The 26481-nt window shown below is 47.8% G+C and overlaps 1 protein-coding gene across 1 annotated transcript in view; it reads left to right on the top strand.

Moving 5' to 3' along the window:
• LOC124798089 (zwei Ig domain protein zig-8-like) overlaps window positions 1-26481 on the top strand; it is a gene marked incomplete at its 5' end in the record, with an annotated part of 169720 nt that overhangs the window by 92933 nt on the left and 50306 nt on the right. The window contains one exon of the mRNA XM_047261331.1: window positions 1293-1427. Coding sequence (XP_047117287.1) covers window positions 1293-1427 — 135 coding nt within the window. The remainder of the gene's footprint in view (window positions 1-1292; window positions 1428-26481) is intronic.

Below are 26481 nucleotides of genomic sequence, written 5' to 3'. Positions count from 1 at the left end.
AAGTCTGTAGACGTCTCTCCATTGAGAACAACATGCTGTGTTCTGTTTGCTAAAAACTCTTCGATCCAGCCACACAGCTGGTCTGATATTCCGTAGGCGCTTACTTTGTTTATCAGGCGACAGTGCGAAACTGTATCGAACGCCTTCCGGAAGTGAAGGAAAATGGCATCTACCTGGGAGCCTGTATCTAATATTTTCTGGGTCTCTTGAACAAATAAAGCGAGTTGGGTCTCACACGATCGCTGTTTCCGGAATCCATGTTGATTCCTACAGAGTTCTGGGTTTCCAAAAGTGACATGATACTCGAGCAAAGAAACATGTTCTAAAATTGTACAACAGACCGACGTCAGAGATATAGGCCTGTAGTTTTGCGCATCTGCTCGACGACCCTTCTTGAAACCTGGGAGTACCTGTGCTCTTTTCCAATCATTTGGATCCTTCCGTTCCTCTAGAGACTTGCGGTACACGGCTGTTAGAAGGGCGGCCAGTTCTTTCGCGTACTCTGTGTAGAATCGAATTGGTATCCCGTCAGATCCAGTGGACTTTCCTCTGTTGAGCGATTTCAGTTGCTTTTCTATTCCTTGGACTCTTATTTCGATGTCAGCCATTTTTTCGTTTGTGCAAGGATTTAGAGAGGGAGCTGCTGTGCGGTCTTCCTCTGCGAAACAGCTTTGGAAAGAAGTATTTAGTATTTCATCTTTGCGCGTGTCATCGTCTGTTTCAATGCCATCATCATCGCAGAGTGTCTGGATATGCTGTTTCGAGCCACTTACTGATTTAACGTAAGACCAGAACTTCCTAGGATTTTCTGTCAAGTCGGTACATAGGATTTTACTTTCGAATTCACTGAACGCTTCACGCATAGCCCTCCTTAGCTAACTTTGACATCGTTTAGCTTCTGTTTGTCTGAGAGGTTTTGGCTGCGTTTAAACTTGGAGTGAAGCTCGCTTTGCTTTCGCAGTAGTTTCCTGACTTTGTTGCTGAAGCACGGTTGGTTTTTCCCGTCCTCACAGTTTTACTCGGCACGTACCTGTCTAAAACGCATTTTACGATTGCCTTGAACTTTGTCCATAGACACTCAACATTGTCAGTGTTGGAACAGAAATTTTCGTTTTGATCTGTTAGGTAGCCTGAAATCTGCCTTCTATTATTCGTGCGGGGCGGTATTGATTTTTTCCGGCAAGGGATTCGGGATTGTCTTTGCGTTTAGTGGCCGTGCTGTCCCTTCGCGCAGTGTGGATATGTGTCCTCCCGCCAGCGACGCACTACGGCCCTGCTGTGCTGTGCTGCAGGTGGCGACCGGCGGCGGCACGATGTCGCACTACTTCAACCTGCACGTGGTGGCGCCGGCCGCCTTCATCCTGGGCAGCGGCGAGTACCACATCGGCGAGGGCAGCACCATCTCGCTCGTCTGCATCATCGAGAATGTAAGTCCGGCCGGCGGCGAGCGCGGGCCACCCTCACTCGCAGTGGTCGCAGCACTCTTTACGAGTGTCGTTGCGGACTATACGAAGAGCGCTTGCTAAACGTTGCACACGTACCTTTTTTTTTTTTTGCACTGTCTTCTGTAGTAACGTTTTGTAAGTGTGATCAAAGAGACGAATGACGCGGTTAATGAAGTGAAGCGTTTCAATACGTGAAGCAAGTGGATGATACTTCGCCATGTCTTGACCTGTAGCCTGTATTTGCAAATAAGGTGATGGACCATAGCTAACTTTAGATCTACGTTCGATACTCCGCAGGCTACCTAGCGGTGTGTGACAGAGGGTACTTTCAGAACCACTCTCCCTTTTCCTGATCAACCTGCGAATGGATGGTGGGAGGAACGGGTGCTGGTAAGCACCCGCAGGGGCTCGAGTCTACTTTTATATTCATGCTCTCTTCGCGAGATATACCAGGATGCACTTCAGCTTTTGCAATTTTAACAGTAAACTATACTGTGATGCAGAATGCCTCTCTTGCAGCATCTTCGACTGGAGTTGACTCAGGGTATCCGAGAGGGCTTCGTCCTTACTAAGTGAAACCGTAACGATCCGTGCTACTCTTCTTTACATTTTCTCTACTTCCTCTACTAATCCACTGCTACCAGTGATGGTTCTGCAATAGTATAATCACACAATAATGAGTCTTTGTGTCTACCCGTATACAGCACGTTATATTTGTTTATTTTGAGGGTAAATTACCACTCCTTCCACGATGCGTCGATCCTCTGCAAGTCCTCCTACATTTTCCGTTGCGACCTCTCTGTACACAACAGCGAAAAACCTCACGGAATAGCCGAGCAGTCTAGGGCGCTGCAGTCATGGACTGTGCGGCTGGTCCCGGCGGAGCTTCGAGTCCTCCCTCGAGCATGGGTGTGTGTGTTTGTCCTTACGATACTTTAGGTTAAGTAGTGCGTAAGCTTAGGGACTGATGACCTTAGTAGTTAAGTCCCATAGGATTTCACACACATTTCAACATTTGAACTTCCGACGTTGTCTGCTAGGTCACTTAGATATAAATATTCGCCAAGCGCCAAGTATCACGTGGTCAGCTACTACATAGCGGTTGTTACACGAGCAGACACATACTATGTTGACATGCCACAACCTCTCACAACATGGATTTTGGAGTCAGAGCGGTCCTATCCAACCTACCAATCTCTCTGAATCCACAAGATGATGCTGCGCCCTTGTTGAAGGTGACTTTGGAAAAACTACGAGAGGTTATATTTACTGGTGATACTAACAAGACGCCAGGCCCTCATAAGCTCCATCTTGAATTTTACAAACGGTTTTTTCATCTTATGGGGCCAACGTCTTTCGGGATGTAAAGATAACTCCTGAACCCCGCTTTCCAAGTATCAACTGAATTCAGTGAGGTCATCTTCATTCTGGTGCCCAAACCCGGCAGATGTCGTCGCCCGCTTGATTTTCGCCCACTGACAGTGCTAAACACAGACTGAAAACTGTTGACAAACATTCTCTGTGAGGGGCTAATATCTACGGTAATAGCGGCCATTCACACTGATCAGACCTGTCTCGGAGGCAATACTAACGTGTTTACGGCTTTGAGCACCTATAGAGACGTAGTGGCGCTGATGCAAACATGGCGTCTGCGAGGTGCTGCTATTGCCCTGGATTTTGACCGTGCTTTCGATCGCGTCGGTTATGGCTTCCTGCGTGCAGTTATGGAACATATCGGCATCCGCACGTAGTGACACCTGTTGTGCTTCGTTTGATCCATCGCGCGGTCACGAGGATTGCGGTAAATGGCTGTCGGTTACCCCCCTTCCATGTCAACAGCTCCGTGAGACAGGCCTGTCCTCTTTCGGCCATGTTATTCGCCATTGCCCTCGAACCCACCCTTCACGGACTGCGGCGACGCTTTGAAGGACTTAACCTGCGCTCCGTGACATTTCGATGTGGCACGTATGCCCATAATGTGATGTTCTTGGCACGGGCTGGTGACGAAATACGGACAGCACTTTCCTGGCTGCAGCAGCATGGGGCGATAGCAGGCAGTGTGATCAACTTACGCAAATCACGCTACATGGAGGTGAGACGAGGCATGCTGACAGAACTGCGTGTACCCCTGACATGGTCCCATGTACCGGGATACAGATCCATCAACAAATATAACGTACGGCGGCCTCTACGTGTCGTCAGGTCTTAGTCAACCCCGCACTCAGGCTCGCCTCAGCAAATTTGAATCGTTGGGTATTTTGCAACTAGCACGGTATGTCAATGTGTACATGACTTCTCAGTTAAAACATTACGCCCAAGTATTACCCATGACAGACATGGTGGCTTCCAGGATACAGGCGTTGTTGTGACATGTGGTAAATGCTGGTGCAGTTTCTACAATCCGCTTTATTCCTCTTACCTTATACCCCCCTCCCCCCCCCCCTCCCGGCCACCCACCCACCCACCCACCCACCCACACACACACACACACACACACACACACACACACACACACACACACACACACACACAAAGAACGTGTTGGACTCATTACGTCAAGCAGAGAGATCTGGCACTGTACCTTCGCCCAGTGCAGCACTCTGGCTTTCACCAACAGACAATTTTGCTGGAACCCTGATGGCAGAAGTGTTCCCAACACTTTGTGCCCGCTGGTACCTGTTGAACATTTCTCGCCCCCGCTGTCTCACATTAGGACGTTTCCTCATTGGGAGTTACACCGGAGGCACAGAAACCGACAGCAAAGATTCGTTATTGTGCCCTCCAACGCTGGAGTCCGGCTAATGACACTGTACGACGCCACCTCACGGTCGACTGGACGCGGGTTTGGCGAGCCATCAACGCGCCCTTCCTGTCCACTTTAGTGCTGTCGACGTCGTATGTGGTCACTAACGAGAAATTTCCGACGCGACGAAGTCTACATGCCGTTCACCTTGCTGACCATCCCATGTAAACCCGGTGCTCGACGATAGACATGAACGAATACAGATTGAACTGTAGGCCCTCACGCGAGTGCTGGAAACTGTTCCTCCAGATAGTTTACTGAATGAGGACGAGGCGGGAGTCGTGCTTGGGTAGCTCAGATGGTAGAGCACTTGCCCGCGAAAGGCAAAGGTCCCGAGTTCGAGTCTCGGTCCGGCACACAGTTTTAATCTGCCAGGAAGTTTCATATCAGCGCACACTCCGCTGCAGAAAGAAATTCTCATTCTGGAAACATCCCCCAGGCTGTGGGTTAGCCATGTCTCCTCAGTATCCTTTCTTTCAGGGGTGCTAGTTCTGCAAGGTTCGCAGGAGAGCTTCTGTAAAGTTTGGAAGGTAGGAGACGAGGTACTGGCAGAAGTAATGCTGAGAGGACGGGGTGTGAGTCGTGCTTGGGTAGCTCAGTTGGCAGTTGGCCTTTGGCTGTGCTGCGGTGAGGACGCGCTGTTTGTGTTCCTGCCGCGGAGCGAGCGCTCCTGTTGTTTACATCGTACTCGGCTGTTTCGCGCTTGCCGTACTCAGCATATAGATCACTATGGCGCACCAATACAGAAAATCGACGCTCAAATTTACGTTCCGAAACGAATTTTCACGGCCCAAAGCACTCGAAGTCAAACGATTTCTACGAGAAAAAGTTAAAATCCCGGCGACCGACATTCTCGGCATTCACTTGCCCATTGTGAGTAGTATCGTATATGTCAAGATGATCAACGACGCAACATGTGAACGGATCCTTCGGGACACGAAACACGGCCTCCGTTTCTGCCATCCTGATGGCAATGTGGGGACTGTGCACGTCGATTATTCTGGCATGGGGCTTCGCACGATCAGAATTTTCGAACTTCCTTTCGAACTACCGGCCGAGGACGTCGTGACAGCGCTGCGCCCCTACGGCACGGTCCATGATCATATTGCGGAAAAATGGACGCAATTCCAGACATATCCTGTGCTAAACGGAGTCCGCCAGGTCCGAATAGAACTTAAAAGACATGTACCGTCATATCTGAATATTGGTGGCGCCGTGCCATCGTCATCTACGATGGGCAACCGAAGACCTGCTCTGGTGGGAAGGAGGGACACCTCAGATCAGAATTTAACCAACGTCGAATCACTCAACTGCCGCCGGCTGACGCGGACCCTCCATCGCAGCCCGCATCCTGTCGCCTTCGAGCTGCTCTGATCTCAATTGATTTCGACCACGACAGAGTTCACCACAAGTTCCTTCTGTCCGTTATGGCCCACATGGGCTTCCCGCCTGCCTTTCTCGACATCTTTCAGCGCCTTTTCCGTGGAGCTGCATCCCGTGTACTGGTGAATGGACGGATTGCGGGTCCCTTTCCGATCCGACGGTCAGTTCGCCAAGGGTGCCCACCCTCCATGAACCTTTACGCACTCGAACTACTTGTCGGAGGGTTGAAAAACAGGCTCTCAGGCATGTCATTGAGGGATCACACCTTTCACTGCAGGATATATGCTGATGACCTTCTATTACTTGTCCGCTCTGGTGACGAGGTACGCTCGGTGATACAATGGATCAATCGCTATGGATTGGCAGCGGGCAGCCTCATGAATGTGGCCAAGTCGGCAGCGATGCCCATTGGGAGAGGTCTACAGGAGGACGCTTTAGCCCCACTCCCACTAGTTAACAAGATGCGGTTCTTGGGCATAACATTTACACAGGATGTGCGCCGCACGGCTGTCATGAACTATGCACGATTACTACAGGCAATGCGCACAGAAGTTCGCCATAACTTACTTCGACGGATGGACCTCCTACAGCGTGTGGAATACCTCACCCTTCACGTTGCGACTAAGATGATCCACATGGCCCAGGTCCTACCGATATCGACAGCGATGGCACACAGACTGCAAGCAGCGTTTGGATATTACCTTACCGCCGGACACCTATTTAAAGTCCGCTACGAAACACTCACCGTCCCTCCGCTTGATGGCGGATTGGGACTTATAAAAGTACGAGCGAGGGCTACAGCGTTATACTTGTGCACAATGATGAAACTGTGGACCCACAAAGATGCTTCCCTTACGGGCGTCTCTTCTGCACCTGTCACGGTTGCGCACATTACACCCTCACTCTCGCACCTCTCGGCATTTATTCTTGAGTACAGTTACGTGCACCCAGACCTTCCCCACACTCGCACTCCCAAGGCGAGAGACGTTTACAGACTGCTGCTAAGGTCCATCCCTCGCAATGTGATCGAGAGGAAGAGCCCTACGACCCTATGGCCGGCAGTGTGGAGAGCGGTCCAGAAGCCGTTCCTCCCCACGCGGGTACGAGCCGCGTGGTACCAGGTGGTGAACGGGAAGGTTGTAACACGACAAAAGCTTCACGCTATTGGGATGGCGGATTCTCCCCTTTGCCCACGTTGCCACCTCGTGGATACTGACGAACACCGCTTAACATGTGGATCGGCGTTAGATGTATGGCTGCTGGTGCAGAAGATCCTCGCGTGCTACCTACGTATCGCGCCTCGCACAACTGAGCCACGGCTCCTCCTTTGTCCAGAGGATACTTATTTCCCGCCTGCCAAGACTCACGCTCTCACATGGTTTAAAGGCATGTCCATATACTACCTCTTTCGAGATGATGAGAAGATGGTGCTTGATTACTGGCAATTTCTCCCGGACAGTCATAGCACACTCGAGCGTACACCCCGATACCGACAACTGTTTGCGAACTATTTGCGCAGTGTCTTCGATAACCCTCCTCACAGTTGGGGAGTACCGGGCAGAGGATGACCGCCTTCATGGGGCTCCACACGCTGCGAAATGTTGTACCAATTTGGAACATGGAATCTGTATGCAGATGGGCCATGCACATGGAATGGCGTGCCGGATTTGGTTACATTTTCCTTTCTTTATTATCTATCATCACACTATTGGTTTCAAATTCTATTTCATAGTTTAGAAGGAACTCTTGTTCTTTTGTTGCTACGGATGTACATTCTAATTTTGTTTGTCGTAACTGAAAGACGCCTTTTTCCATATATAAAAAAAAGATTGGTAGAGGAAATAATTTACAATTAAAAAAATAAAAAAACAAAAAAAAAACAAATAACAACACAAAAAACAAAAAGTTGGTAGAGTACTTTACTAAAAAAAGTGGTAACGTGTTTGCCTACTATGTAGCAGGCCTGGGTTCGATTCCCAGCTCAGTTTGGAGATTTTTTTCCTCTCGTGGACTATGTAAAAAAAATTAAAAAAAGATGGATAGAGCGTCTGCAATGTAAGCTGGAGATCCAGGGTTCGAGCCACATAAAAAAAAGGTTGGTAGAGCACTTGCCCGTGAAAGGCAAAGGTCCTGAGTTCGAGTCTCGGTCCGGCACACAATTTTAATCTGCCAGGAAGTTTCAGTGGCTTTTCTGCCTCGACACCCCTTTCTCTCCATTGTGCCCATGGACTTCTTTCATCCTGAGGCTGTCTATTTCTCGATAACCCGGATCAATGCGTACAATTGGGTGAAGGGAATGGCGATACATTACATGTACCGCGACGGCGAAAAGGAAGTCTTCGATTTGAGGCAATACATGATGGACGAGTTCATGGTCTTAACAAACAGAACGAAATATCGGAAACTTTTTGCTAACAATTCGGGGTCGTTGTTCGTGTACCCACCGCCCAGCTGGGGTGTGCTGGCTGTGAGAAGAAGTTGACTTGCAGACGTGATGTTTCCACGATCCACATAGGGTAACGGAAACAGTCTCTGACTGTGTGCAGCATCCCCGTACACCCCGACGGTTGACGCCTGTTGACGACTGTTGAAATGACGTCTGCGTCTTACTCTCCCCCGCTTCGATAAGGTGTGCCCAGCGGGCAAGATGGCACTTTTTAGTTCACATGGTGTCATAATTTTTGGCATATGGCTCCATTGTATCGCTGATCCTTAATTCATATTTTAAAAAATAATAAATAATAATGAAAATGAAAAACATTGTGACGGTCCATCCTGATGGTGGGAGGGGAACACATCGCGCCAGGCCTCGGAACTCGACCCCTGCCCGCCTTGCACCTCCAGCCTGTCACTGCCTGTGCTCCTCCACACAAAATAATAATAATAATAATAATAAAAATAAAAAAATAAAAAATATTGGTAGGCTGCGGCGCTCATGAAGTATCGACGTCGCATGTGGTGAGCTCTAGAAGTGTTTTTGTGTTACAATTGGTGTAGTTGTTAATAAAGGATTTTAATAAACTCGAAAAACGAAATGCTAAGGTGACCGACCGGAAAAAAGTCGGAAACAAAAGGTCGGTAAAAGACTTGCGCGAGAAAAGTGTAGGTTCCGACTTCGAGTCGTGGTCTGGCACACAGTTTTAATCCGCCAGGGAATTTCATATCAGTGTACACTCCGCTGCAGACAGAAACTTTCACTCTCGAAGTATCCACAAGGTTGTGCCTAAGCCAGATCTCCGCAGTAGCCTTCCTTCCTGGAGTGCTATTCCTGCAAGTTTCGATGGAGAACTTGTGTCTTCGGAAACTGGTGGAAGTGTGTCGTGTTTGGGTAGCTCTCCTGATCTAATAGAGAGCGTCATGACGGATACAGGGATTAGTGAACACAAGGTCATTGTAGCGAGGGTCAAAACCATATCAAATAAAACCACCAAAAATAAACGCAAAATATATCTACTTAAAACAGCAGATAAAAATTCGCTTGATGCCTTCCTAAGAGAGAGTCTCCATTGCTTCCAAGATAATTATGTATGTGTAGACCAGATATGGCTCAAATTCAAAGATACAGTCTCGACAGCAATAGATAGATTCATAACGCATAAGTTAATAAGAGACGGGAATGATCCACAGTGGTACACAAAACACGTCAGAGCACTGTTGCAGAACCAACAAAAAAAGCATGCCAAATTCAGATGAACGCTAAATCCCCAAGACTGGCTAAGTTTCAGGGAAGCTCGAAATTTAATGCGGAGGTCAATGCGAGATGCTTTTAATAGTTTCCACAAAGTAATATTGTCTCAAAATATGGTACACCCAAAGAGATTCTGGTCATATATAAAATACACCAGTGGCAAAAAAAAAAAAAAAGAAAAAGAAATGTTACCGCTGATGGTGCCACTAAAGCGGAGTTACTAAATACATTTTTCCGTAATTCCTTCACGAAAGAAGACGAAGTAAATATTTCAGAATTCGAAACCAGAACAGTTTTCAGCGTGAGTGACATAAAAGTAGGTATCTTAGGTGTTGCGAAACAACTCAAATCGCTTAAGAAAGGCAAGTCTTCCGGTGCAGATGGTATACCAACCAGGTACCTTGTATGCAGACGCAATAGCACCTTTCTTAGCAATCATATACAACCGCTCACTTGATGAAAAGTCTGTTCCTAAAGACTGGAAAGTAGCGCAGTTCACACCAATATTCAAGAAAGGAAATACTAGTAACCCATTGAATTACAGACGCATATCACTGACCTCAATTTCCAGTAGGATTCTGGAGCATATACTGTAACGTTATGAATCACCTTGAAGAAAATGACTTATTGATATACAACCAACACGAATTCAGAAAATATCCTTCTTGTGCTCTTTATTCCCATGAAGTAATGAGTGCTGTCGGCAAGGGATCTCAGATCGATTCCATATTCCTAGATTTGCAGAAGACTTTCGATACTGTTCCTCACAAGCGACTATTAACCAAATTGCGTGCATATGGATCATCGTCTCAGTTGTGTGACTAGATTCGTGATTTCCTCTCGGAGAGGTCACAGTTCGTAGTGATGGACGGTAAGTAGAAGTGATATCTGGCGTTCTGCAAGGTAGTGCCATAGGCCCTCTGCTGTTCCTGATTTACATAAATGATATAGGTGATAATCTGAGCAGTCCCTTTAGATTGTTTGCAGATGATGCAGTAATTTACCATCTAACAAAATCATCGGACAATCAATTCCAATTACAAAACGATCTAGGGAGAATTTCTGTATGGTGCGAAAAGTGGCAATTAGTACTAAACAAAGAAACGTGCGAGGTCATCCACATGGTTACTAAAAGAAAACCTAAAAATTTTAGGTATACGATAAATCGCACAAATCTAAGGGCTGTCAATTCCACTAAATACCTAGGAATTACAATTACGAGCAACTTAAATTGGAAAGACCACATAGATGATATTGTGGGTCTGTGGAATGAAAACTGAACCTGATATAATCTAATCTAACAAAAATGGAAATGAGCGTATGGGATCGTTGGCCTGGAGGCCCCACCCGGGGAAGTTGGGCCGCCAAGTGCAAGTCTTATGTCATTCCATGGGAGGCGAACACGTTACCACCCAGCTAAGCAGGCGGACATCTTATCTAACAGACCCACAGCCTTAAAAGAATCATCAGATATTATACTCTAAGGTCTAAGCAGTATGTGTCAGTCTTTGTCGCCTTGAAGAAAGAATACGATTCAGTAGGAAAGATTCCTGTTAAAGATCTCTAATGAATTCCGCATAGGTCATTAATTTCTCGCAGAAATTGCAGCCACCACGACGTATATAGATTGCAAGGCGAAGTTCCTGTTATCACTCGTAGACTCTTTGGAGATCAAAGTAGGAGTCAGGGAATGTCGTGGACTTTCTCCGATGCTTTTCATCCGTGTTCTTGAATCGACTATAGCCCGATAAAAATCGGAATTTTATCCAAGTGAACCATGGTAGACTATTTAGCTTTCGCCAGTGATTTTGCCATTCCGTCAAACAGCGTTCAAACGGCTGGGATTGAAATTGAGATGTTAAACGAAACCGCCAACCAATGTGGCTCCATATACCTTTTGAGAACAGAAAGAAATATCTAGCGACCCGGAAAATGGCCGCACAGAAAATTTAAGCAGCATGGTGTGATCATTATGTAAAATGGACTGGAAAGGGAAACACATAAGGAACGTACCCCTAAGCTTGAAACAGCGTAGCAAACGTCGCGCATGATCTATAGCAGAAAGTAACTTACCTAAAGACTAACGATGATAATCTGATGAGTCAAAACATTATGACCACCTGCTTAATAGCTTGTTTATCCATGTTTAGAACGAAGTGCATCCCTCATTCTGCGTGTAAGGCATCCGACAATTTGTTGGTAGGTTTGTGGGGGAGTTTGGCATTAGATGTCTACGCACAGGTCATGTAACTCGCGTAAATAACGGGCCGCTGATTCGCGTGCGCGGTGATAGCACCAATAGTGACACAGAGGGCTTTGGTCGCCGAGACATCAACGTGAGTTCACTACATTACTCTACAGATTACTGAATCAAAGTTCTGGCTCCCAATCACGTACAGTTTTCCTGGTGAAAGATGACCTCACCCACGGGAAAGCCATCAAGCGTGAAGGAATGCAGGTGATTCGCAGTTATCAGCGTTTCTTCGATTTCTCCGATGCAAGCGCAGGTTAACGTCTACCACAGCATAATACTTCTCCCATCAGAATAATACTTCTGCGTCCGTAGCGCGCTGCACATTTAGAGCCACCTTTCACCACGTCGTTGGGTCAACATGTGAACACGTAAGGATGATCTGCTGTGGAGCTACATGTTCTACAACGTACGATGAACGGTGTGCTCTGGAACACTGGTGTGTGCACCAGCGCTGTGCCCTTTCGGAAGAGATGCTACCTGCCCTGCCTGAGCAGACAAGCCTCCGAACCCCACTTTCTGTGAAGAGTCGTGGATGTCCAACCATTATCCCCTAGTGGTAGTTTCACTGTGCTTGTATCTCTTTCCATAGATCCTCACGACAGTAGCACGAAACATTCGACCAGCTTCGCCATTTCCGAGAAACTCGTACACAAGCTCTATGTAATAATAACCTGCCATATGTCAGTGCCGCTTATGCCAATGGAATCCCCCATCTGCAGCCCATATCTTACCTTGTGCGATCCCCCGTCAGCAGCTGGTCCGCTTACGTACTTTTGCTACCGCGCTACCTGCCAGCAACGCTACGAGGCGGTATCCAACGTCGCGGTAGTTGGTTGTCATTACGTTTTGAGTCATCAGTGTACATCACCATGAACCGGTTCTGAAGCCAGCTGTTATGTATCAGGCGAAACCCTATTATTCAATGCAAATAAAGGCCTGTACGAAGAACTGAGGAAAAAGGGCTTAGACGCATTAGAGCAGAGCCAGCCTCAGCGTGCCAAACTTCGCATGTGCGCCGAGTGTGGGCCGCGTGCTGGCCAGTGCCCGGCCTGTCGCTCGGCTTCCTCGGTCCCTCACGGAAGTACCTGGAACACCTCATTTTCCGGCCGGGACAACACTCTCTGTTCAGCAGAATCGTGGAGTCAGCGCTATTCATTCTTCACCATTTTGTGATCTGAATTACCTTCTCAGCTCCAGTATCTGTTTGCACAGGAAGGGGCAGTCTAATGATCTATCGAATTCTTTAAAATCGATGTGTATGACAGAAGAGAAGGATGAGAATTATCAGTTCGCATATGTTACGGGTACTGCATATTTACTATGGAACAACATTACAGTACCATACAGAAAGTATTTAAAGATTTTATTAACAATGAAACACAAAAAGATAACAAAGTTCGCCCAATGAAACACAAAAAGATGACAAAGGTCGAAGACCGGATTGATTGTTCTGTAAATCGAGAAATACTTAGCGCTAAATATTCAGGCCTGGAGCACGTGAAGAAATTGGTGGTATGCATGGTAAAATCTCTGAAGTAGCAACGATTTTTCGATTTAAACTTCACTGTTGTCAAATTGATGAAGGAAAAAGGAGTAGAGGAACGAAAATGAGAATATTTGGAATGGATTACAGGTTTCGCATTGTAAATGGACTGCACTACACACTGCTGACAAGAAGTCATTGCAAAATAATTTCTTCCTAATTTGAGGGGAGTGCATTTAGAAAACTTGGGTTGTAGAAGGGACACATTCTGACAAAGACGGTCCAATTGCGTAAGCTCACTGCCGTTAAAAGAAACGTGAGGTTTGAAGAACTCACTGTGGCGTTGAAAGAATTAAAAGGATAGTTTTTAAAGGTTTTGAGGACACTGTCAATCTTACATCTGTTTTCGATCTGTTTTAGAAGACCGTTTCCGTTTCACTTGAAAGCGTCCTGTGCACGTACAGACGCAACTGATTCACCTGCACAGTAATCCCAGCTGTAATGAGAAATATTTTTACTTTAAAACTGTCCAGAATATCTGTGTTGCTTTCCTCAGGTAGTTGCCAACGCTCCATAATGGGGTTGCAAATGCGTTACTGTATTTCGATCGACAGAACGCTGTGAAAGATCATTTTTCGATTATATAACTAAATGTCACTATTACATGGTGACTTGAGGCCGAACTGTGTGAAATTGTCTGCGCCTGTCTGTATGTAAAAGTTTATACAAGAAAAAAATTATATTATGTCTTCAGTGCTCCAAAAATAATTAAATGATACTGAAAATTTGTTTCGTATTTAAACTGTGTTGTTGAAAAATGTGAAATATAAACCCAAATCTTACGCAGTGCATCTACACTGCAAGTTAAATGCGGCGCGTTCGCAGTTTCTCCCTCTTTCCCCTCCCCTCCTCGTTCTCAGTCGGCGTGACGTGGCGGTGGGGGAAATGTGCAGTGAGGCAGAGCGCATCTGCACTTGTGCCCGGACGTGGTCCATGAGCCGAAATCTTGCCGCCTCTGTATTAGGGCAATCAGGGGATCCAATTACCAGAATGGCATCCACCAAGGATGTCTGTGACAAAACAGGAAAAAATTACAGACTTCATTCGTAAAAGATGTGTACGATCTCAAATGAATGCATGGAAACAGTGTGACCTAAAAGACCTTGCACTTTCTTTAATTCGAACCTTAAAACTACAATGTCCACGTTAAGAAATACCAAAGAAAGCTTGGGACTTGTAAGAATCAAAACCTTAAAAAGCATGTGATAGGCACATCATCCAGAATAAGACAGTGGCCAGCGGGCTAGAGCAAGACCAGCGAGCAAAAAGCAGACGCGGCGCCCCTTGGATGGAGGAGCGTAATCAAACCCACATAGAACAATAGAGTATATTTGAGCTTCAGAAAAAAGCAGAAGTCTCTGCTACATGTTGAAAGACTTAATGTCATGAGTCATGACACAGTTTTCCAGCGATCCAGGAAACATCGATTTTAATATAGTTCCTTTCAGTCAATGATGAACATCTGCAAACCTTAAAGTATGCGTACAGAGGTTGCTTGATATACAGATATATCCATTTTACAACACAGAATCAGAAATCAATTTAAGCACCATGGAAACATTTCCACACCTTAGTACATGCAGTATTCTAAACATATCGTGTCGCTGAGATTGTGTAACCATAATGATTAGCCACACAAACTTCGTCACAAGATTTGAAAATTTGGTTATCATAAGGACCAGTGCGACGGAAATATTGACACTGCCAGGAGGAAAGTTAGACTGGCAGGCGCGGACTGGTAACGTGCCAGCATTTTGGTACGCTAGATGGATGAAGTGAGCTTTTGGTGCCAAAGTGATGTGTTTAAACCAACAGCACAGTGCAGAAAATGTTTCCACAGCTGGTTTCGGGGCATGGAGAGGCGGATATATTGTAAAGACAGTTAGTCTGAGGAATAATGAAACTATTTGTAACAAATTGTGTTTGTTTCATTGCTTTTTATAAAATCTTAAAAGGCCGATGTTGTGTTAGTCATTTAAATTTCACGTTGACAGAAATACGCTGAGTTACAAAATAAATACACTCCTGGAAATTGAAATAAGAACACCGTGAATTCATTGTCCCAGGAAGGGGAAACTTTATTGACACATTCCTGGGGTCAGATACATCACATGATCACACTGACAGAACCACAGGCACATAGGCAACAGAGCATGCACAATGTCGGCACTAGTACAGTGTATATCCACCTTTCGCAGCAATGCAGGCTGCTATTCTCCCATGGAGACGATCGTAGAGATGCTGGATGTAGTCCTGTGGAACGGCTTGCCATGCCATTTCCACCTGGCGCCTCAGTTGGACCAGCGTTCATGCTGGACGTGCAGACCGCGTGAGACGACGCTTCATCCAGTCCCAAACATGCTCAATGGGGGACAGATCCGGAGATCTTGCTGGCCAGGGTAGTTGACTTACACCTTCTAGAGCACGTTGGGTGGCACGGGATACATGCGGACGTGTATTGTCCTGTTGGAACAGCAAGTTACCTTGTCGGTCTAGGAATGGTACAACGATGGGTTCGATGACGGTTTGGATGTACCGTGCACTATTCAGTGTCCCCTCGACGATCACCAGTGGTGTACGGCCAGTGTAGGAGATCGCTCCCCACACTATGATGCCGGGTGTTGGCCCTGTGTGCCTCGGTCGTATGCAGTCCTGATTGTGGCGCTCACCTGCACGGCGCCAAACACGCATACGACCATCATTGGCACCAAGGCAGAAGCGACTCTCATCGCTGAAGACGACACGTCTCCATTCGTCCCTCCATTCACGCCTGTCGCGACACCACTGGAGGCGGGCTGCACGATGTTGGGGCGTGAGCGGAAGACGGCCTAACGGTGTGCGGGACCGTAGCCCAGCTTCATGGAGACGGTTGCGAATGGTCCTCGCCGATACCTCAGGAGCAACAGTGTCCCTAATTTGCTGGGAAGTGGCGGTGCGGTCCCCTACGGCACTGCGTAGGATCCTACGGTCTTGGCGTGCATCCGTGCGTCGCTGCGGTCCGGTCCCAGGTCGACGGGCACGTGCACCTTCCGCCGACCACTGGCGACAACATCGATGTACTGTGGAGACCTCACGCCCCACGTGTAGAGCAATTCGGCGGTACGTCCACCCAGCCTCCCGCATGCCCACTATACGCCCTCGCTCAAAGTCCGTCAACTGCACATCCGGTTCACGTCCACGCTGTCGCGGCATGCTACCAGTGTTAAAGACTGCGATGGAGCTCCGTATGCCACAGCAAACTGGCTGACACTGACGGCAGCGGTGCACAAATGCTGCGCAGCTAGCGCCATTCGACGGCCAACACCGCGGTTCCTGGTGTGTCCGCTGTGCCGTGCGTGTGATCATTGCTTGTACAGCCCTCTCGCAGTGCCGGGGCAAGTATGGTGGGTCTGACACACCGGTGTCAATGTGTTCTTTTTTCCATTTCCAGGAGAGTATGTGAGTACTAATATATCAGGCAACGGTGCTCAGCTTCCAGTCTGCTGTAAAGTCCTGTCGTTTCATCGACTGTTCTGCACAACTTAAACAGCAGTTTAAGAGCAAACCTCTGGAAGGTGTGACAACAATCAATTGGACTACATCTATCGTAATAAATTTTTAACAAAATATTTTTAAGTCACAGCTGTTTTTATGTTTGTTAGAGATGAGAACTTCTCAATGGTAGTCCAACACAGAGTATTTAGTTATCACAGCCTGCATTACCCTGCTACCCATTGGCACGTAATTGTAAGATAGAGACTGCCGCATTTGACCTGCGGTGAACTTTTCCCCATAGCAAATTACGTTTTACATTCAGCTCAGTATCGATGTGCCACCAGGGGCTCAGCATTCATTTGCTGGGTACGGGCTTGGCGACCCCGGAGTTCCTGAGCTGAGGACTGGTAAGCGCCGCCAGTCCCATGTCACCGTAACCTCTGAGCATACTTCAGCGACCTCTGTGCGGCGCGGCGGTGGAACGTTGTGTGTCTCAGGGCATGGGGATCTTGGCTTGACCGCCCGGATCGCGAGGATGGAATAAACCTCTATAAAAAAAACCTCAATCTCAAGGTGTGCTGCGCGCTGATGAGATGCATGGCCGTTGAGGTGGAACAGTCGATAGCTGGCAACCTCTGGGGAACCTGCCGCACCTCAGTTGTATAAGGCTTACCTAGGCATGCGGGGCTCTGTCTAGGTGGACTTGTAGTTCCCTAGCTGCTCGTGGGACCGAGATGGATCCTTCGAAATCCTCTTTTCTTCCTCCCAGCGGAAAGGGTGGGCCGCTGAAAGGTTCTAACACCCAGTCTCTTAAGAGGGCCCGTGCAGTCAGTCCCCCTGCTTCCGGCGCTTCTTTAAAAAGTGCAGTCTTAGGTAACAGAATGCATTCTGGTAATCCGAATGTATTTCTCATTGTGAAACGGAAGGAGGGTAGTTTTGAGAAGGTTTCGCCCTTCTATATACAAAAGGGATTGGAGGGAATGTGTGGCTCCTTAAAACCGGTGAAGCGCTTACGTAATGGGACCTTGCTAGTGGAAACTTCCACTTCCCAGCAAGCAATTAATCTCCAATCTGCTAAATGCCTTGGAGAGTATGCCATAGACACTGAACTGCACAGCACCTTGAACTACAGCAAAGGTGTTGTGACATGCCGGGATCTAGTTGATCTTCCCAAGGAAGAACTGCAACGTGAGTGGGCTCCAGAAGGTGTCGTTGATGTCCAACACATTATGAAGAGGGATGATGGCACTCTTGTCAAATCCGACTCCTTTATTCTGACCTTCAGTAGCACAAAACTTCCTGAACATGTTAAAGCTGCCTTCCTTCGCCTTAGTGTGAGGCCTTATTTCCCGACCCCAATGCGCTGTTTTAAATGCCAGCGTTTTGGGCACACCACCTTAGGCTGTAAAGGCGAAGCGACTTGTGGAAACTGTGGTCAGGCTGCTCATGAAGGAGTTGATTGCTCGTCTCCGGCTAAATGTATTCCCAAGCCCAGTGCGCCAATTACCACTCCCACATCAGCTCCCCCAAAGTCCACCAAACCACAGAAAGCTACTGTACAGCAGCAACAGCGGGTCAAATCCCGTGGTAAACCATCTGACCATGCAAATGTTGTTTTATGTGAGGTTTCATCTGACTCTTCCCCAGAGTTGATGGAGTACGATGTATGTGTGGGGCAATCATCTCGTCCCACGCCTGCCCCTCCACCTGCTGCGGTCTCCCCGCCCCGTCGGAGAGACAGGATGAAGGTGCTACCCCCAACATAGATGGCTCCCATACTCCAGTGGAACTTGCAAGGGTTCAGGACGCATGTGGAGGAACTTCGTGTACTCTCTCAGGGTAGACCACTGTGTCTGTGTCTCCAGGAGACGTATTTCCATCCATCATACTCCCCTGAGATACGAGGCTATACACTCCACAAAAAGGACGACCTGCGTGGAGAGAGAGCTAGAGGAGGCGTAGGTATTTTCGTCAGGACGGAGTACCACTCCTCGCCTCTCTCACTTACGACGACTCTACAGGCCGTCGCTGTGTCCGTGCACGTGCGTCATCCATTGACTGTATGTTCACTTTACTTGCCCCCACATGATGCTCTTGATGAAGCGGCCCTCACCGACCATCTTACACAGCTTCCCCAGCCTTTCATTATTTGTGGTGATTTTAATGCCCACAATGTGCTTTGGGGCTCTGCAATTACCTGCCCCAGGGGTAGAGCAATTGAGAGGCTTCTCATGTCATCCTGTGCCTACTTGCTCAATGGAGGACAGAGTACTCATTTCTGCACGGCGACTGGGTCGTTCTCTGCCATTGACCTCTCGCTTTGCTGTCCAGCTCTTGCCGCCAGTGCTCACTGGGAAGTGGTTGCTGACTTGCACGGCAGGGATCAATTCCCAATCTGGATTCACCTGCCAGATGACGTGGGGCCCGAAAGGAGACCACCACGATGGGTGCTCAGTGGAGCTGACTGGACACTTTATAGCCAGTTGGCCCAATTCGAGCACTGTGCGAATGTTGAGGTGTGGGTGGATCATATTACCAAAACGGTCCACCACTCCGACGCAGCATCCATTCCACAGTCCACAGGCCACCGGATGAGGCCACCTGTGCCTTGGTGGAGTGCCGAATGCCGCTCTGCAATCAGGACCAGGCGTGCGGATCTGCGTCGGTTCAAGTGTCGGCCGACTGCTGAGAATCTTGCAGCCTTTCGGGTGGCGAGGGCAAGATGTCGCCAGATTATTCGTGAGAGCAAGAAGAGGTCGTGGCAAATGTTCCTGAACACCATTAATCGTTCCACCAAAAGTTCCATTGTGTGGGAGACCATCAGGAGAATTTATGGCAGAGGAGGGAGGTGCCCCATAGCTGCTGTAATGACTAACGGCGCTCTCCACACGGAACCGCGAGACATTGCCCAGACTATGGCAGCGTATTTTGCCACAGCTACTGAAACAACCAGTCAGGATCCAGGTTTCCAGCACAATAGAGCGGTTGCTGAAAGATGTAGTCTGAACTTCCAGTCCATCTCTCATGAAGTTTATAACTGCCCATTTTCTATGTGGGAGCTGGATTCTGCATTGTCTGGATCTTGTGACACATCCCCTGGTCACGACAGGATCCATTACAGTATGCTATGGTACCTCACAATGCGCAAAAGAGAACTCCTCCTCGCACTTTTTAATGCCATTTGGTCGTCGGGTCGCTTTCCTGACGCGTGGCGTGAGGCAGTTTTAATCCCTTTTTTTAAAACCTGGGAAAGACCGCACGAGCCCAAGTAGCTACCGTAGTATTGCCCTCACTAGTTTCATAGGGAAGACCTTGGAGCGGATGGTCAACCGCCGCCTTGTCTGGATGTTAGAATCCCGGCAATTCCTTAGTCGCTTTCAGTGTGGATTCAGGAGGTTTCGTTCCACCTTCGATAACCTTGCCCTCCTGGAGGCGGCTATACAAGCTTTCCTCCGCCGTCATCACGTTCTAGGTGTATTTTTCGACATCGAGAAGGCCTACGGTACCACTTGGAGGCGTCTCATCCTGGCGCAGCTTCACGAATGGAGTTTTCGTGGTTGTCTTCCTCTTTTTATTCAGTCTTTCCTCTCGCCACAATATTTTAGATACCGAATTGGTGACGTCCTGTCTGATCGCTTTGAGCAGGAGAATGGTGTCCCTCAGGGTAGCGTTTTAAGTGTGACTCTCTTTGCCATCGCTATTAATAGCATTACGACCATAGTGAAAAGTCCTGTCCAGTGTTCTTTGTTTATGGATGATTTCTCTTTGTTCTGCTCTTCTACAAGCCTTGCAACGACAACTCGACAGTTGCAACTTACGATTCGGCGTTTGGATGACGGGGCGCAGAAGTGTGGTTTTAAGTTTTCCACCGAGAAGTCTGTATGTGTTCTTTTTAACCGTTCTCGTTCGATTTTAACCTTTCCTGAGTTGCGGTTGAGGGACACTATTCTTACTTTTAAAGACACGGTGAGATTTCTGGGGCTCATTTTTGACTCGAGGCTCACGTGGTTACCTCATCTTAAAGACCTGAAACGGCGGTCGCTTCAGGCTTTAAGTATTTTAAAATGTCTTAGCCACAGTACATTAGGAGCTGACAGGACTTGTCTGCTCCAGTTTTACAGGGCGTTTGTGCGATCTCGTCTCGATTATGGGTGCACGGTGTATGGGTCTGCGAAGCCTTCTTACTTAAAGATGTTGGACGTTGTTCACCATGAAGGGCATCGGTTGGCCACTGGGGCATTCCGAACTAGCCCCATACCAAGCCTCTGTGCAGAGGCAGGTGAACCGCCACTTCATATGCGGCGACGGCTACTTACGGTACGCCAGGCGTATAAAACTTTGTCCACGCCATACACACCTGCGTACCATACAGTTGCTCAGCCTCCTCTGGCACGGTTATTTCATAACCGGCAACGTGCGACGCAGCCTTATGGGATTCGCTCACAGGATTGCCTCGATGCGATGTCTATGGCTGGTCTTCGTGTTTTACGTCGCGATTGGAGCAGATCTCCACCTTGGCTCCTCCGGAGACCCAAACTTATTTTAGATTTGACTCGTTTTAAGAAGGATGGCACGCCAGATTTTACATTCCAGTCACTGTTTCTTAACATTTTAGATGTGCATCACGGTTTCACTGTCGTTTACACTAATGGCTCCAAACAGGAGAATTTCCTTGGCTGTTCTGTGGTGTTCCCTGATCATGTTACCCGGATTCGCCTCCCTGCTGAATATACCGTTTTCGCAGCGGAGCACCACGCGATCCTGAAGGCACTGGAGCTGATGCATCGTGTTCGGGGCGATCGATTTCTTCTCTGCTCCGATTCTCTTAGTTTCTTACAATCACTGCAGAACCTATACCCGACTGAGGAGATGGTCCAGCTGATATATGACCTGTACTTGCTCCAACGGCGGGGTAAAGCGGTATCCTTCTGCTGGGTGCCTGGTCATGTCGGCATCTGGGGCAATGAACAGACCAATTGGGCTGCCAAGGAGGCCTGCAGAGAGCAGGATGTGGTCCAGTGTCCTATCCCCTTGCAGTCGGTCATTGCTGCACTCCACAGGAAGTGCATGGAGTTGTGGGAGGACGAATGGCTGGCGGTGACGGCCAATAAACTGCGGTCGGTAAAGTCAACCACTCGGCCGTCGCGTTCCTCCTGCCGGTTGCTCGGGCGGGAAGAGGTGGCCCTCACACGTCTTCGGATCGGGCACTGTCCTCTCACACATAGCTTTTTATTACGGCGGGAGGATCCTCCGTTTTGTGATGCTTGTGGTGTGCACATCTCTGTCCGGCACATTTTAAAAGACTGCATTTTATACCGTGATGCACGGGCAGAAGCACAAGTTGATGGGGATCTGCCTTCTGTTTTAGCTAATGATGAGACGTGTGTGTCTAGGGTTTTTAAGTTTTGTGACGTGTCTGGACTCTGGCCTAAACTTTTAGGCTGGAGGTTTTAGTGTATTGCAGAGTGGCTGACTCCTCACCTTTTTTCCTTGTGGTCAGCCAGCCACTTCCATCTGCTACATTGTTTTAGCTCCCTCTATCATTTTCTTCCTGTGTTGTCCATGTTTTACTGTTGACACCCTGCTTCATCCCACGCTTCGGTGTGGATGAGCACATATTTTTCAACTATTGTTACCCGTGTTTTATGTTCCGTTTTATATTCCTGTTCTGGGATTTTTCTTGACATCCGTCTCCCTATGTTACTGAATGGGCGCTGAAGACCTTGCTGTCGTGCGCCCAAAAAAACCCCTCTACTACTACTACTACTACTACTACCCAGTATCGATGTGACAGCTGTTTCGTGAACTTCTACGATTATTTCAGTATCCGACATTCGCTGCAGCTGACGGGTTTCATAATGAGCTGTCGTGTCTTGCAGTTCGTGTGTGACAAGTTTATGCGTATACATCTACATCCACATTTATACTCCGCAAGCCACCCAACGATGTGTAGCGGAGAGCACTTTGCGTGCCAATGACATTACCTCCCTTTCCTGTTCCAGTCGCGTGTGGTTCACGGGAAGAACGACTGCGGAAAGCCTCCGTGCGCTCTCGAATCTCTCTAATTTTACATTCGTGATCTCCTCGGGAGGTATAAGTAGGAGGAATCATTATATTCGATACCTCATCCAGAAACGCACCCTCTCGAAACCTTGATAGCAAGCTAGATCGCTATGCAGAGCGCCTCTCTTGCAGAGAGTGCCACTTGAGTTCGCTAAACATCTCCGTAACGCTATGACGCTTACCAAATAACCCTGTGACGAAACGCGCCGCTCTTCTTTGGATCTTCTCTACCTCCTCTGTCAACCCGACCTGGTACGGATCCCACACTGATGAGCAATACTCAAGTATAGGTCAAACGAGTGTTTTGTAAGCCACCTCCTTTGTTGATGGACTACATTTTCTAAGGACTCTCCCAATGAATCTCAACGTGGCACCCGCCTTACCAACAATTCATTTTATATGATCATTCCACTTCAAATCGTTCCGTACGCATACTCCCAGATATTTTACAGAAGTAACTGCTACCAGTGTTTGTTTCGCTATCATATAATCATACAATAAAGGATCCTTCTTTCTATGTATTCGCAATACATTACATTTGTCTATGTTAAGGGTCAGTTGCCACTCCCTGCACCAAGTGCCTATCCGCTGCGTTTCGCTGCAATTTTCTAATGCTGCAACTTCTCCGTATACTACAGCATCATCCGCGAAAGCCGCACGGAACTTCCGACACTATCCACCAGGTTATTTATATATATTGTGAAAAGCAATGATCCCATAACAAGCCCCTGCGGCACGCCAGAGGTTACTTTACCGTCTGTAGACGTCTCTCCATTGAGAACAACATACTGTGTTCTGTTTCCTAAAAACTCTTCAATCCAGCCACACAGTTGGTCTGATATTCCGTAGGCTCTTACTTTGTTTATCAGGCGACAGTGCGGAACTGTATCGAAAGCCTTCCGGAAGTCAAGGAAAATGGCATCCACCTGGGAGCCTGTATCTAATATTTTCTGGGTCTCATGAACAAATAAAGCGACTTGGGTCTCACACGATCGCTGTTTCCGGAATCCATGTTTATTCCTACAGATTAAATTCTGAGTTTCCAGAAATGACATGATACGCGAGCAAAAAACATGTTCGAAAAGTCTGCACAGATCGATGTCGGAGATATGGACCTATAGTTTTGCGCATCTGCCCGACGACCCTTCTTGAAAACTGGAACTACCTGTGCTCCTTGCCAATCATTTGGAACCTTCCGTTCCTCTAGAGACTTGCGGTACACGGCTGTTAGAAGGGGGCAAGTTCTTTCGCGTACTCTGTGTGTAATCGAATTGATATCCCGTCAGGTCCAGTGGACTTTCCTCTGTTGAGTGATTTCAGAGTGATTTCAGAGATAAGAGACAGACACCTCCAACTGTCCATGCGAGAAAAAAATGGCTAGTGGATTCCTGTACGAATTTTATGTAGGAAACTGTATGGGTGAAATAGGGCGCGTCGAACTGCTAGAGGCTACTGGATTACATAGAGTAAAAGTAGTACCACCTAAATATATGGTGTTAGTACTTCCACCTTAGTGACACTCTGTTGTGGGTTCTCCAACAGAGATCTACCAGCAGAGGTGGGATATTCGCGGAAATTAAAGTGACCTTCACGACTGACTTCCGTTTATTGGAACACAATTTCCATGAACCTGTTGGAATTTTTCGAATTACACAACGTTGTGATTGGTCTATGGTTAGTCAGTGGTGGGATGCACGTTTTAGAATAATGTGTCTCAACTTTCTACACAAAGAAATATGTAGGGATACCTCGTTATTACGTAAGCGAACAACCAACCGAAATTCCGGACTCACTCTTTTGTATCTTTCCCGTTCCTGTATTGATATTTCGACAGTACATCTTAAGACGTAGCCAACGTTAATAATAGTACTCTGTATACTACGCTTGATATTGATTTTTTGTGGCAAAGTGTGAAAGACTGAGACAGAGCATATATAATCATTTTATATATTTCAACTCATAAATTGATTTGAAGGATGGTGATAATAACAATATTTGTCGCCCTAAACAAACGGAACAAAATGCCACGCTTCTCCAGTTCTGAAGTGTCTGCGTCTTTGTACTGCAGCCGTGACGAGATTTGACGACTTTATCAAAGAGTGAGGCAGGCGACTCGGCGAGGGACACGGTTCTTGAGTTCGCGGGAATACAAAGAGCGCCGGCCGGCAGGAACAAGCGAGCAATTAAGCGAGCAGCGGCGCCGTTCTCCGGCTGCCTCCCTAGTTAGCCGCTTTGTTCTCGAATAATTCGAGGCGAGCGGCTGCAAAGGACTCGCCGCGCCTCTGGATACTCCTTAGCTCTGGATAATCAGGCGGTCTCGTTGTTCCAGTTTCAGCTGCAAGAGTCTGCGGGAAGCAGAAGGAGCAGTGGCTGCGACACAGCGTCTGATTCTGCGAGCTACGTGGAGGCACGGCGCGACACCGGGAGCGGGAGGGTCTCAGATAACGAGGACGGCGAGGGAACTGCGTCTCGAAAAGTACAAAGAGCAGCAGAATTAAATGCTCACTTTTTCCAAACCCCGTAACTGTCTCCCGCTCTTATGTTTGAAACTTGGCTCAAAGGTAAGCACAACCTTCCTCTCTAACGGCGATAACGCTAGACGCCCTCCGATGTCACTATTTGCCTCGACAATGCTTCAAACTGCAATGTTTCAATGCATGCGAAAAAAATAAAATAAAAATAGCCACAGCTCAGAAGTTCATACGACGTGTAAGGTCGGTTGATGATGTTAAATTGCACAAAATGTCACCAAAATTCTGCCCCTCGTCGCCTTTGACGTGTGACATGATAGCAAGGTCGTCACAGCCTTTTCACCAACATGTCAACCCTTCTTTTAACACGTTCGCGATGGAGGTTAAGACCGCGACGCGGTTTTCGTATGAGTGGCCCAGGAAAGCATTTCAGACACACCACCGCTCAATGTCGGCACTAAACGTCCTGAGAGGGTGGCATAAAGGGCGTCAATGGAACTACCGCTTTCGCCGGGGCGTTGATCCACACACATTTCGTGGTCGGAAACGACTGTTCGCAGTTGAGTGAGTTACAGTAAGACCTTCTTGACAAACCTGGACACTGCTGGGACCCTTGGACATTTCCGTCCTTCCCTAACGACCTTTTTGTGGCTGCGTGTCCCTTAATCGTGATCTGACCCCTTTGCAGCGCACCACGACAGCAATTTTTGATTCCGTGTACAGACCGACTAGAGACCGTTCAAAACCACTGCACGATATGTGAACGTTATCGAAAGCAGTAATGGACTCTTAGGCGTTTTCATCTCTTCTATTTCACCTCCTTCTCTGGCGTGATCACAGGGGGGGGGGGGGGGGCGTTGACACATCCGTGAATGAATAGCAAAGATCCGTCCCAATTCGGCAAAACCCCCTAGGTCATCGGCCGGCCTTTATTGAGAATTTCAGAAATTATCATGTAAAGAAATAATTTGTAAAGTAGTCTCATGTGCCTGCAGGCAAGTAACAGAGTTTTCAGGAGTGTCAATGAGATGCCTACCTGTAGGCGCCTGGGAATATTTTACATGTTATTTTGTACGCGATCTTTTTTAAAACTCTCAATGAAGGCGGACGTGTACCCTCCAGGGTTTTGCAACTTATTGGTCTTAGAGGGACCTTTATCCATTTTATTCACGTGTGAGTTCATGTCGCACCACTCCCCTCTATCACGCCATAGGAGGGCGGGAAATGGGACGGATGAGTCTTAGAGGGACCCTTTGCCATTTTATTCACGTGTGAGTCAGTGTCGCACCGCTCCCCTTCCCTCCTCCCTTTACCAAGCCGTAGGATGACGCGAAATGGGAGGGATGAAAATGTATAA

The sequence above is a fragment of the Schistocerca piceifrons genome, chromosome 5, assembly GCF_021461385.2.
Source record: "Schistocerca piceifrons isolate TAMUIC-IGC-003096 chromosome 5, iqSchPice1.1, whole genome shotgun sequence".
Classification (NCBI taxonomy): domain Eukaryota; kingdom Metazoa; phylum Arthropoda; class Insecta; order Orthoptera; family Acrididae; genus Schistocerca; species Schistocerca piceifrons.
The sequence above is the reverse complement of the archived record's forward strand: the minus strand, read 5'-3'. Positions and strand labels throughout refer to the sequence as shown.